The sequence below is a fragment of the Rhodnius prolixus genome, unplaced genomic scaffold (genome assembly GCF_049639745.1).
Source record: "Rhodnius prolixus isolate KJV_2025 unplaced genomic scaffold, Rpr scaffold_11, whole genome shotgun sequence".
NCBI lineage: Eukaryota > Metazoa > Arthropoda > Insecta > Hemiptera > Reduviidae > Rhodnius > Rhodnius prolixus.
Genome location: NW_027411625.1, coordinates 11,342,244 through 11,355,504, shown reverse-complemented (window position 1 = coordinate 11,355,504; position 13,261 = coordinate 11,342,244). Strand labels below are relative to the sequence as shown.

Genomic DNA, 13,261 nt, shown 5'->3' with positions numbered 1-13,261 from the left:
ATGAACTTACACCTCAACAGCCCACTAGTACAGTGCATACTTGCTGGCTTCTTTAGGCAAAACTGGTATTATCTCGAAACACGGTTAACTGCCCAACTTCGTGAAAAGAAGGTATAGGATATAAACTTAATGAATTTGTTCACAAAAGTTTTTATAGAAATCATGTTTAACGGAAGGAAGGAATTTTAGCAGGTCCATCATGTCTCTCCTTTTTCCCTTGCCACAGTTCTACCTTTAGGATATACCTAATAAGTGGTCTACCTGCTACAGATATGCTTACATATGTTAATGACATTAAATTCTGAATCTTCATTATAGCCACATTTGAATTGTATGAGGTGGGGTTTGGAACTTTTTAACTTTATCCAGTGCATTTTAAGCCAATTTACTGAAAACCTTTTAACGGTTACTTTTCTGTTAACAACTAATTTTCTAAAGGTTTGGTTCAACAAAAATCGTATGGATTACTTTATATGGCGCATTCTTTTTACATGTTTTGATATATTACCAGTAATCTAGTGAAAAAATGTTATGAATTTTTTTTTCATGTGACTCAATAACGGTAAAATCTGAATTATTGTGCAAATAGCTGTGTCCTCTTTTCAAAAATTTCATTTGAATTGACTCAGCTCTTATTTCCGTACTTTGAACAAGTTTCAGTAAACTTAAGGCAGTTTTGAATTTATATTTTGTCCGGTACAAGAATCTGAATATATTATTTTATCAAAATTTTTAGCATGTCTTTATGTCCTTTATTAGGCATGATGAAATTTCTTGAGTCCCAGAGATCCGTCAATTTCTTGCCAAACAAACATGTAGTTTGTATTTTGATTGCAATCATGACAACTGACAATATAAACATATAAAGGCTGACTTTCAGTTTAATTATTGCAACAAATTACAGTAAAGCATGGAGTTAATCAAAATGGCTTCTGAAATCAATTATTTGATATTCAATGGACAAAAAATTTAGGTCGTTTAATGGTGTTAATCTTAATTATTTGGAAAGTTTATTATAAACATAAATAGTTATGACTAACCAAGTGCTTTGAAACTAAATTTTAGGATATTTCAAAAAAAGGAGTTAATCGATTTGTGTGGTGAACGGCTCATACAGCTTAGTTTCAATTTATACATATAATCTCCTTAACAAAAACTTACAGTTAAGTATAAGGGTTGATTAAACGCCAAAAGGTACACAAATCAGCAAGTAACATGTCGTTAATACTTCATTCATATTATTTAAGTAATTTTACTGCATTAAATTTCATTAATATTTTTTTGAATTTATTAGAGGTCACAGACCCTTATGCTGGCCATTTTAATCTACAAAATATTTGTTCAAATAGAACACCATTTCTTAGATTGACAGTAATATCTAATCAACCAACTATTAATCACAGGTTAAAAAAAAAAACTTTATAAAAAAAAATATGAGGCTAAAAACACTTTTTTCAAAAATGCTTGCACCAACATTCATCAATGATTTTGTTTATTTTATTTATTTATTTTTATTTTTAAATAAAAATCTTCGGTTTAAGTTCTCAATTCGATTAAAGCAATTGTTACTTTATTTAGTAGTCAAGCGTTTTTAATAATAGGTAATAATTAATCTGGCTTTATAGTAAATAATAGTTTTCTTCAATTCTCAATCTAGGTATTCTCACCACAGTGTTATATATTTGGAATATAAGATATGCATATTTTTATGACAGCTAATTATTCCAGTATTTTACCTACTATAAGTAAAATTAGAGGGACTACATTAAATTACAATTGAGAAATGAATAATTATCGTTGAATAATTTACTGGATATTACCTATGCGTGTGTTATGTGAGTACAAATAACGCATAGGTAAGAAGAATTCTATACTGAAATATTGTTTTAAATCCGTGATTCAAATTTAAACAGTAGCCGACTCTAACTTTGTCTTTTTCTATTTTAACATGCATGTATATGTGACTATTCAGAATAAAGGGCCTAATAAAGATAAATCAGAAGAATAATTTGGAATAAAGCTATAATAAAGTACCTATTTAATTACGAAGATATAATATACATTTTATCATAATTATAACAAAAAATAAAATATGAATGAACTAAGGGAAGGGATTAGCTATGCGGTTAGCGTATTGGATTCTCACGTGGAGGTTCCGGGTTCGAATCCAGCTGCTGACCCTTAGAGCTTCTTCCTAAGAGCTTCTTACAGCTCACTGGCCGGTGATGGACAGTGTTGTCTGTAACGAGAGAACACTGTCCGGAGGCCGGCAGTGCACTGAAAAAAGCTCCGGGCGCCAATAACCTCAGATGTTGACGCGATTTAAATCAATAAAAAAAAAATTATGAATGAACTGGCCAGGATAAGGGTCTGTGACCTCTAATAAATTCAAAAAAATAATAAAATTTAATGCAGTAAAATTACTTAAATAATATGAATGAAGTATTAACGACATGTTACTTGCTGATTTGTGTACCTTTTGGCGTTTAATCAACCCTTATACTTAACATTTTAAACTGTAAGTTTTTGTTAAGGAGATTTTTGAACCTTTTGGATAGATTTTCCTTTTTGTCTGTTTTGCAAAGTTACATATCTGCTTTACAGATTTTATTAAAATTTGGAATAATAAATTCTATCATTATAACCTAAAAAGGTGTTAAGTCGGAACCGTAACTACCACTGGAGAGATCTTTTTAAAGAATGATTGTAGTTGCGGTCCCCCAAACCATCCTCAATAACAATTTTTTAGAGAAAGCGTTTTGAATAAAATAGGAAGGTATTTATTTGTACGTAAATAGCAAAATTAAAAAGCGATTTCAGTTCTTCCTTTTAAGAGGAGTAAGAAAAATAAACTGCGATTACAGTACTTCTTCCTAAAAGGCAAATATTTTGAATCGAATTCATTGATGTAAATAGGTTCACTAATTGATAATTTTAACGATTGCAGTACTTCCTCTTAGTAGGTGTAAGAGCATGATGGCACTTCACAGCCACGTAGAGGAGCTTTAACCACTTCTTCGTGGTAAATTTTATCCAAATCAAACTAAGCGTAATAGAAATATTGGTAATAATAGTTTTAGAAAAGGCTTTACTTGGGTGGGGCAAACTCCTCTCCTTATGAGTCATAGCGACGAGACTTTTAAAGTGCAAATCTGTACAAAATTTCGATTCGAATGACACTTCATTCATAAAAATCGGTTCACGTTTCGATAATTTGAAACGATTGCTGTACTTCCCCTTAACAAGTGTAAGAGCAGATCATCGCTTTAATGTTACGTAGGGGAGCCCTAACCCTATCATCCTACCAAATTTTATCTAAATCGGGCTAAGATTTATAGAGTAATTAGCGATAATAATTTTGGAGGGGGCCTTACATAAAGGGGGCTAACTCCTCTCCCATTCGATGTACAGCGTCGAGACCCCCAAAAGGCACATCTACATAAAATTCCGAATCGAATGACACCTCATTCATGAAAATCGGTTTGCGCGTTTAGGCGCTACGCAGTTTACAAAAAAGGTAACAACAACAACAAGAAGAAGAACAACAAGAACAAGAACATTTTTTGAAAAAGCCGTTTTTGATCATTTTCAGCATTTTTTTTCTCAAAATCTATCAGATCTAGGTTGGTGTAAAAAAATTGAAGTTATAAAGGAGGGTTTGCCCTATATTATAAAGAAAATTTGAGAATTTTATCTTTTATAGAAAAAGAGAAAAAAATTGTCAAAGTTGGATGTTTTTCAACGTTACGCTTTTTCGTACAGTTTTTGACGATCAACCCTTATACAACTGTCCTACCGGACAGTTTTAATGAGTAGTGATGGTGCAAGTTCATAAATGTAGTAATTAGATCTTTGTTAAACTATTTATTAGGATGAGTGTGTTTATTAGCAAGATTTTGGTCAAAGTACGACTTTTCAGTTTCGGACTCTTTCGAGTTCCGAAAGTATGATATGGTACTTTCATGGTACTTTTAGTGGGTGTATTTGTGTAACTTTGTATGCATGCATGTTACTGCTGCAAGCAAAGTTCTCTGATTTGAGTACATAGTTATGTGACTTTCCCGGATCAGATCGCAGCAATAGTAAAATTCGCAGCATAGTAGAATTGCAGTTCTCCCACCAATAATGAAATCCAATAACGAAAATTGTTTCAAATAAAAGTGAAAAACACTTAAAATAAAAATATAGAAATCGATTTTACAATAATGTATCGATAAAATTGCCTGTATTAGAGACTGGATTTTCGATTAATTAACATTTGAAGCATTTTTAGTGGCACGCCCATTTCTGTTGGAAAGACTTCAGCTGTGCCAGGAAATTATCGTTGTGAATATAGGAATATTTTGAAGTTTTAAGCAGTTGATTTTTGGATTTTTTTTAAGGGATCTGTTTTATACTTCTTTATAAGCTTAGTACTTTTAATATAGAAGGTTGACAACTTTTGTTTTTAGATTAACATACATCGGTGTTTAGTGATTTCATTACTGCTTTAAATTGTCTGTCCCCATTATTTTTAGAGAAGGTGATTGTACTGACAGAAGATGAGCGAATATTGGTTGATATCAGCCCCAGGTGATAAAACTTGCCAACAGACTTGGGAAGCGATGAACAATTTGACTAACAAACAACAGAATCTGTCCGAGAACTATAAATTTCATATACCCGATTTAAAGGTAAATTTGTTTTTATTAATTTTTGTAGTTTTTTTTTTAGGTTTTCTGCAAGTTTCATAAATACTGGTTATATCTATTTCTATTAGGCACTTTTATTGAATGCCCATTTTCTCCCCTATGGAGAAAAACATTTAACATCTAGATCAGCTGAATAGCATTAGGGAAATACTTGAGTGTAAGAAAGTTTGTGCTCAAATCAAGAAATTAGAGAGGGAGAGAGATAGTGGGCTTTGAAATTAAGCTTCCAGAGTGTCGTTCATCTCTAGTTTTAGCACTTCTGATGCTAAGAAGTCTATCCGCACAACAGAAAGAATAAAGCGTTTCACATCAATTTACTAGTGGATTTATTTTGACAGACCGAAAAAACATCACTGAAATAGGTCTCTCACACAGAGTTCTCAAATTCTAATTCAAGTGCCTACTCTTAGACCCTTTGTTGACATATAGTTATAGAGAGATGTGCTGTTATATGTATAGAGAAGAATATAATATTATAGGTGAGGACGATGCTCGTTAATGGATCTAATTTCAAAAACCAAGAGAAGTAAATATTAACAAATTATATTGTCTATTATTTTAAATAAATTTTCTTTTGATAAAGGAGTTGTTAATTTTTATAGCTGATGGGTGAGTGATTGTATCGAAAAAGGAGTCTCAGTGGCACTACGCATATTTTCGTAGTAGCAGACTTTCCTGACTAGCGCGGGCTTGGAAGAGTTGTGATCTTCTCCAAAAAACCTGAGTAGTAACCAGGAGAATATATAGTTGTGTCATTTGGGATGAAAATGATCATAGGCATCAAAAAGTGATTACCCAATCTGCTGGCTCCTCTCTCTTCCTGAGGCTTCCACCAGAGCCCGGGTAGCTACCAGATGTTAAAACGGGATATATTCCTCATGAGGAAAGGGTTGTTGGCACCTGCCAGAGTGTGTTATTCCTTGTTTCCGGCTACCTCTTCCGTATGAAAACCCTGAAAAGTAAGGGAGATTACCAGTGTTAGATGGATGTATGCCCTCGTTAGAATATTTCCAATTTTTAAATTTCAGGCGACATCTTTGGAATATCTGGGGTTGGCGTCGGGAGGGGGCATTGGACATTAGGGACGGGTCATCCTTAACTATACTTTTCCTCTACCTGGAGCTTTTCTGGAGATCCTGGGTAGTTAACAGGTGTCTGCTAGGATTATTTCATTTCTAGAACCCTCATGGAGGAACCTACTTCAGAATATCTATGGAGAGCTTTACAATATTGGTGGGGAGGGGTGAATTGTCACCATGGGAAGTTATCCGTAACTTTCGGCCTCCATTGCTCTTCCGAGAACTGTCTACCTGGATTTTGGGGACCTGGCATATTGGGGCCTCTCTAGGTACCTCGAAAATAATCTATACGTTTGATTAACTGTTTCTTATGAATGTCTTAGGGATGCTTACATCGCCCAGTCATATTTGGAGTTTAGTTGGCTTTTTCCTGGATTTCGTTGCCACTATTTCCTTAGTCTTCCTATTCCACAGTTTTAGAACTTAGAATAAAGCAATGTTTTTTGAGTAAGGAAATCATTTTTGGATGAAAAAAAAACCGCCGGAAAAACTGGGTTCTTTCCATTGTCTGACTTTTTTTTCTGTTTTAGGTTGGTACACTTGATCAGTTGGTAGGACTGTCTGATGATTTAGGCAAGCTAGACAATTTTGTGGATCAAGTAACCCATAAAGTAGCGCAATATTTGGGTGAAGTACTGGAAGATCACAAGGATAAATTACATGAAAATTTAATGGCTAACAACAGTAAGTATACTTAGGAGCCTGCCTTATATGTGGTTATTCTTCTTGATTGCAAGAGAGGCATGCCTTAATGTCTTGTCGGCAATGGTGTGTGTAAAACAATTGTCTGTTATCAATTTTTATGTTTAAAAATAAACAATTTTTATTGCTTTGTACAGTGATAGAAAGTTAATGGTAATGGAAATGTAACTCTCAGTTCTGTAGTAGTTTATTTACATCAACAAACAGCTACAAAGCTAAAATTGTGAAAGTCATGCTAGAGATTAATCGAGTCAATAATAAGTACACAAAAAAGAGAATTATATAGTCACAAGTAAAGAATTGTTCAGCAACATACAAGAAGATTTTTGCCTGTGTTATAAAAATACTAATCTTTTTATCTGATGCAAATACGTCAAGCTCTTCGGGCCCTGTATTGTTCCAGCTCATATAGCACATGTCTATCACTTTTCTATTCGCGGAATGTGCGCTGGAGAAATGAAGAATTAAGGAACGGGTGCGACTGAGTCTGACAAACGGAATTCGGAATCATGATCTGGATAAGATTTCAGGACATCAACCTTGTCATTTAGAATCTTGTAAAAAAAAAAAAACAGTAACGCAGATCTTAACTTAGTCATTCATCATCAAGAGAAAAGAAATTTACAAGAGGAAGCGGAAAAATTTCTTTTGTAGCTTTTCTAACCACTTTATTTCGCCTGCCGTGTTGGGACTTCAAATTGTAAGGATTACTCATGTTTAGACCTTATAAGCAATAATATATGGATTTTAGGGTTATGGAATCCTGGGTATCCCTACAATGCTTAAACATAAATTCCCAACTTAGTTCCTTAGTGATTCCCGACGAAACACCTATCCCAGCTGAATAAATAGCTCCATTCCAATTAACGAATTGTTCCCCCCTTGAATTGTGATGAAACCTTAGAGAGTGGCAGATAAAGAATCCTCAACAGTGCTAGTTTCTTAAGCAGCAAGCCATGGGAGATTACATCAATTGCCTTGTGAAATCAAGGTATATGATGTCAACCTGCGACCCCTATTTATAATGTAGTTTGTGAAGCAAACCAAGTTAGTCTCAGTTGAATGAAAAGATGAACCCGTTTTACTTTTCAGTATCGTGAGAGGTATTGTCGAAGGGACTCCTGTCTAGAAAGACACAAATGGCTGTTTTCTTGAATCTAGTATCCTTTGGATTAAGTCCTTCAACTGATTTAGAGCAATATCTGTTGATATTTTGTTTAGGCGTCGGTACAGAGGTACCTTCCCAAGTATCACCATTTCAATGTAGTTGTGTACATGATCTCCTTATTGCTCTAAGTTAAATGATTTAAGGCAGATATATTTTGAACGACGTCGGTAGAGTGACTTTTCTCTTCCACTCTTTCGGGATAAAGGCCCCTCTAGACCTTCTCCATGGGCTCTGCATGTATCCCAAAGCCTAGCTACAATTTAAATGTTGTTTTAGAACGATTTATAAAGATCTGATGAGTACATTCAGCGTTGTTTCAGTTTCAGTTCAGGTGTATAAAAAAAAATACAGCACCTTTTTCACCCATTTTGTTAGAATGTATTCACTTTGCTGACCCAATTAAGATACTTCGCAATATTCAACATTGCTAAATTTTCTTGGCTATCACTTTTGGTTGCTGAAGTTTTCTGGAATTCTAAGTTTTATAAACTCTGTAGTTCTAATTTGACTTCGTCCGACTACTGGTGGATTTCGGTCAATGTTACCATTTCTTTCCGCGTAAAAATGTTATAACTTCATTGAAGTTGAAATAAGAGTGCAGTTTTTTAATTAATTTTTTGTTGGAAAGCTAAGGAATGGCATAAGTGAGGGATCCAACAACTGGGTGGCTTCCACATTATAAGTGTTTGAATGTTACTGTGACACCCAAGAAGCCAAGAAGATAGTTCTATATTATAAATTATTAGGCTCTTGTGTGTAGTTTTATTAGCTACTGTTAACTCTACACCTGCCGACTTAATTTTTTTTAGCCGATCTGTCCACATATATCACGAAATTCGTGTGGGATGTGGCCAAATATCCAATCAAGCAATCACTGCGGAATATTGCAGATATTATCAGCAAGCAAGTCAGTCAAATTGATGTCGACCTGAAGACGAAGTCAACTTCATACAATAATTTGAAAAGTAGCTTACAGAATATGGAGAAGAAACAAAGGTAAGTCTAAATGATTTACCTATATCAAGCATACCCCTTAGAAAAAAGAAATGCGGATGAGGGCCCATACCGATTGTAACCCACACAATTTTTTGTTTTTTCAGTGGAAGCTTACTGACTAGAAATTTGGCCGATCTTGTGAGAAAAGAACATTTCGTTTTGGATTCAGAATATTTGACCACTTTATTAGTGGTGGTACCTAAGTAAGTCATCGTCAGTTTAGTTTACTTTAATACAATATTAAGGAGAACTACAAGCCCTGCTCCAATTAACAATTATTGCAAGTTATTTACATGGACAGATCTATCACTTATGTTAAAGGTAACCTATTTATAGGGTGTTGTGCGAAACATTGAATGTCAAATCGTTCAGATAGTTGTTCGCTGTTTCTTCTGACAGACTCGCAAAACTGGTTGTACGAACCATTGGATGTCCAATCGTTTAGATAAGCGCTCGCTGTTTTTTTCTACGTTTCGAAAAGAAGTAGATTAATATGTATCTGAAAATCTGAACGTAAATATTTCTATTCTTGTTCAAATCTCATGCGCATATTGAAGTTCGAACCCGGTCAGGGATACAATAAGCATGCTTGCTAAGACGGATAAAAGCAGTGATATTATCCAGCACTGTTGACTCATTCACATTTTCAATAATTAAATTAATAAAGCAGTTAAAGGAAGGAATTAGCTGAGTTTTAGCGTCCTGGATTCCCTTGCGGAGTTCATGTGTTCGAATCTAGCTGCTGGCTCTAAAAGTTTCAACTTGCAATTGTTACTAACTGATAATTAGCTTCAATTTAAACAGGTTCTCTGTAATAAAATTCAACTTATGAGAGAAACGAGGCCCCTCTATAATTTATTTGTTTTATTTGTACAGGCTTACAAATAATATTAATTTTGGCCAGGATTTCGGCTTAAAATTATTGAGCCAAGATACGTTTGATAAACATATTAAAAAAAAAAAACTTTAAAAGATTGTAAAAGAAGGCGGTCGTCAAGTTCTTCTAAGTTATCTGATAAGAAGCTTAGCGAGTGGCTTACATTGTTAAACAAATACAAGTATTTGGATTGAGGTGACGAACCATAGGCGATGCCACCACTTTATTAAAAACTGTTATTGATAATGAGAATAGTAGACCGCTAGAAATGGCTAAAAATAGTTCCTCCATGGGAATATACCCTTCCATAAAATTTTCGTTGACCGATCATTATTTGTTTTCACAGAAATTTCATATCTGCAAACTAATTATAAAAGTAAGATCTGATATGCTAAATTGATAAATAAATATATGATAATATAAACTAGCTGAAGGTGGGCTCTACTTCCCGCTCACTGGAACTTACAACAAACTTGCCTCCAAACTCTATGTTCCGACGTATAACTGGTCATACGACAGATTTGATAGCAGTTTCGTTTGGCAGGACGACTCTATTGCAGACATAAAACTCATTTAGCTGTACAACTGTGCTACTCACTTTGTGATTATCGCTGTGACGTCACACTGACCGAAGTTGTGCAATACTTCGTACGGTAAATTGTAACAAGAAGTGCGTGCCTTGAATGGGATACTTCAAGTATGTCACTGTAGCCCCATAAATCAATAATAATGTTCAGAACTCCCTGAACCTTCGAATTTGTGTTGCAGATCTAATTTTAATGATTGGAATGGTAATTACGAGAAATTGACGGACATGATTGTGCCAAGGTCCTCTCAGATGGTCTATCAAGACCAGGATTATGGTCTGTTCACGGTGACGCTGTTTAAGAAGGTGGCTGACTCATTTAAGACAACCGCCAGGAATAAGAAGTAAGTACTAAACACTTTTAAAGGCTAATAAGAGTTATGTGTGTGTGAAGCCGCAAATCATTTGACCATTTTACTGTAGTCTAAAACAGTGTTAGCTAATTAAATCTCTAGGCTCTATTGTTGTTTTTCAGATTTGTTGTGCGAGAGTTCACCTACAATGAGGAAGAATTAGCTGCTGGAAAGAATGAGATTACAAAATTAGTCACGGATAAGAAAAAGCAGTTTGTAAGTTAATATTTTGTGAACTAGGTAAGCTATTTGGTTGAATGGACCTACTAGGGTTTAGCCAGTCTATTTTTTGTGTGGCGTAGAACTCTCAGCACACTGAGCCTTTTTTATAGGCCACAATACTGTATTACTGTATGCTCTGGCATGCTAGGCACAAAACTAGAGCTGACCAGATTTTTGCTAAGTTTGCAGTGCGAATTAGTAAGTGTGTTACGCTGAAGAGAGGCTTAGAATTCTCAGAAACACTGAGCCTTTGCAATGACTACAGTGCTTTGTAGGTCAACTTAAGTTTGCCGGCCCTTACTAAGGGGCCCTATAAGGCAGTAAGCTACAGACCTGTAACGCCAAACTTCTTTTAATGTTTCAGGGACCCCTAGTACGCTGGCTTAAGGTCAACTTTAGTGAATGTTTTTGTGCGTGGATCCATGTGAAAGCTTTACGTGTATTTGTCGAATCAGTGCTTAGGTAAATTTGTGATGTGTTAAATGCAATTTCAGTTTAATCTACCGTGATTAGAAGCTTATTTGTTCTAAATTCTATTCTAGGTATGGACTGCCTGTAAATTTTCAAGCAATATTGATCCATCCACATAAGAAATCTGTAAAAAGATTGCGAGACGTGTTGAACCAACTTTATGGACACTTGGACAGCAGTGCACAGCAACATGGGGGTCACTCTAATACAAACAATGACGTGAGTATTTTTAACACCCACAGGAATACAAGTGAAGGCTCCCCTCTTTATTTCATTCATTAGACTTTGATTTAAATGAATACCTCATTGAAGCTTTCTATTAATAAATTGTCGCATTTTCAGAGCGTGGACATTCCTGGTCTTGGATTTGGCCAAGCAGACTACTATCCTTACGTTTATTATAAAATCAATATTGATATGTTAGACATTAAGATGTAACCTGGATAATTGAAGTTTTTGTTATCGTTAGGTCGTTAGTAATCATTTCGGGTTACATTAAAAGGTTTTAAGATCCTATTGTTCTGGATAAGTTTAGTCTTATCGGTAGCCATATTGTTTTTCATTATTTCAGATTCAGTTTTTTGTGGATTTGGTATGGAGTAACCGGGGTAATTTTTGGTAATTAATTTTTAAATATTTTAATTCATTCCAAGCTAAGGATTTAAAATACCTAAAGCTTGGCACTGTGGCCCCTTTGGGGATAATTTCTCACTCTCAAGTTCTGTTACCTTGTAAGGCGACTGTGAATTTACTTCCTGGTAACCTACTAAGACATATTCTAGGGCAGTGGTCGGCAACGTTTCTTACAAGAGGTTAATTTTTCATTTTTTTTTTTTTTTTTACAAAAATTGTTGCTGGTGGGTCACATCACTTCTGTTTTAGATTACATATTATCTCTGAGTATAGAAAATTTTTAAAAAAATTACGGATGGGATAATCCAATATATCTTAAATAGTTAAATACAAATTGTTGTTATTATTAATTTGGCAAATTATTAATTTTTATTAATACAAATTTATTATCATCAAATCCTTACTTAAAGCTTGAAAGAAATCATAAAATGTTAACTGAAAAGTTCATGTTTTAAACATGTACTCTCTGCATAATAATAGAATTTCATCACATTTTGCAATACATCTCAATACAACCATACGTTGGCAAGGATACCTTCCGATCGTCGTAATTAAGAATTGTTTACTGGATCACTAAAATTTTCCCAGTAAGTCACTAGGTGATCCGCGGGTCATAGATTGCCGTCCACTGTTCTAGGGTCTATGCATTTTTAATTAAAATTTTAAAAAAATTTGTATATTTTTACTCAATTATAAACCAACTGCTCCAAATAAAACCATCATTTTCTGTAACTTAAATGTGAACCAACAATCCACGCCCTTCCCAAAAAAAGTAAAACGGGGAAGTGGAGCGGAAGAGTCGGTAATTTGAGGGTGCCACATCTAATCTATAAGCTTATATAAGCATAGAGCAGCTTAAAGTAAAATTGTTTCATTACTAAGCGTGATAGATGTGATGTTTACGGCCTTGAATTGTCTTGAAACTTTTTTATTTTTTGTTAACTACAGCATATTTATCAGTAAAAACGGAATGCGTTCTAGCTCAGTATAGTTCGGTCGAAATCTCACAATCTTGAAGCACACCTCGTGATGGATGACACTGTCATGGTTTTACCCCAACTCGTACAGAATCACTTTTTTATTTTGTAAATATTTCTCTTGTGAGGAAAGTAAAACTGGTTGGTATAATATAATCTAAATTTATTGATTGTTCAGATTGTCGTTATTCTCCCAGAGGTAGAGGTTTACAATTGAGTGATTCCCTATTTCTAGAGATTTTTTTTAGTGCTGATTGTACATGACTGCTTCTACATTTGGACCAAAATATTATATATAGTGGTACAGGACGCCCTGTATCAGCTTACTTATCACTCACTTCTGAATCGTTTGTACCTGACCTAAGCATCCTGTCTAGAAATAGAGCATTATTTTTTATTTGGGAAGCGGTGTCAATTAACACTCTGACAAGCTAGAATTACTTTACCTTCTCTCCAATATGTGGGAGTACAGCAGAAAGGAACAATTGTTCTATCAGTTATATCAA

At 34.5% G+C, this 13,261-nt stretch overlaps 1 protein-coding gene across 1 annotated transcript; it reads left to right on the top strand.

Moving 5' to 3' along the window:
• Positions 1 to 4,289: 4,289 nt before the first annotated feature.
• Vha44 (V-type proton ATPase subunit Vha44) lies at positions 4,290 to 12,362 on the top strand. Its single transcript, XM_074138713.1, has 10 exons — positions 4,290 to 4,430; positions 4,518 to 4,673; positions 6,301 to 6,454; positions 8,450 to 8,636; positions 8,741 to 8,839; positions 10,282 to 10,443; positions 10,575 to 10,668; positions 11,039 to 11,136; positions 11,217 to 11,364; positions 11,488 to 12,362. Exons 2-10 carry the CDS (start codon positions 4,542 to 4,544, stop codon positions 11,581 to 11,583), a joined length of 1,170 nt encoding a protein of 389 aa, XP_073994814.1. The 5' UTR covers positions 4,290 to 4,430; positions 4,518 to 4,541; the 3' UTR covers positions 11,584 to 12,362.
• Positions 12,363 to 13,261: the final 899 nt, after the last annotated feature.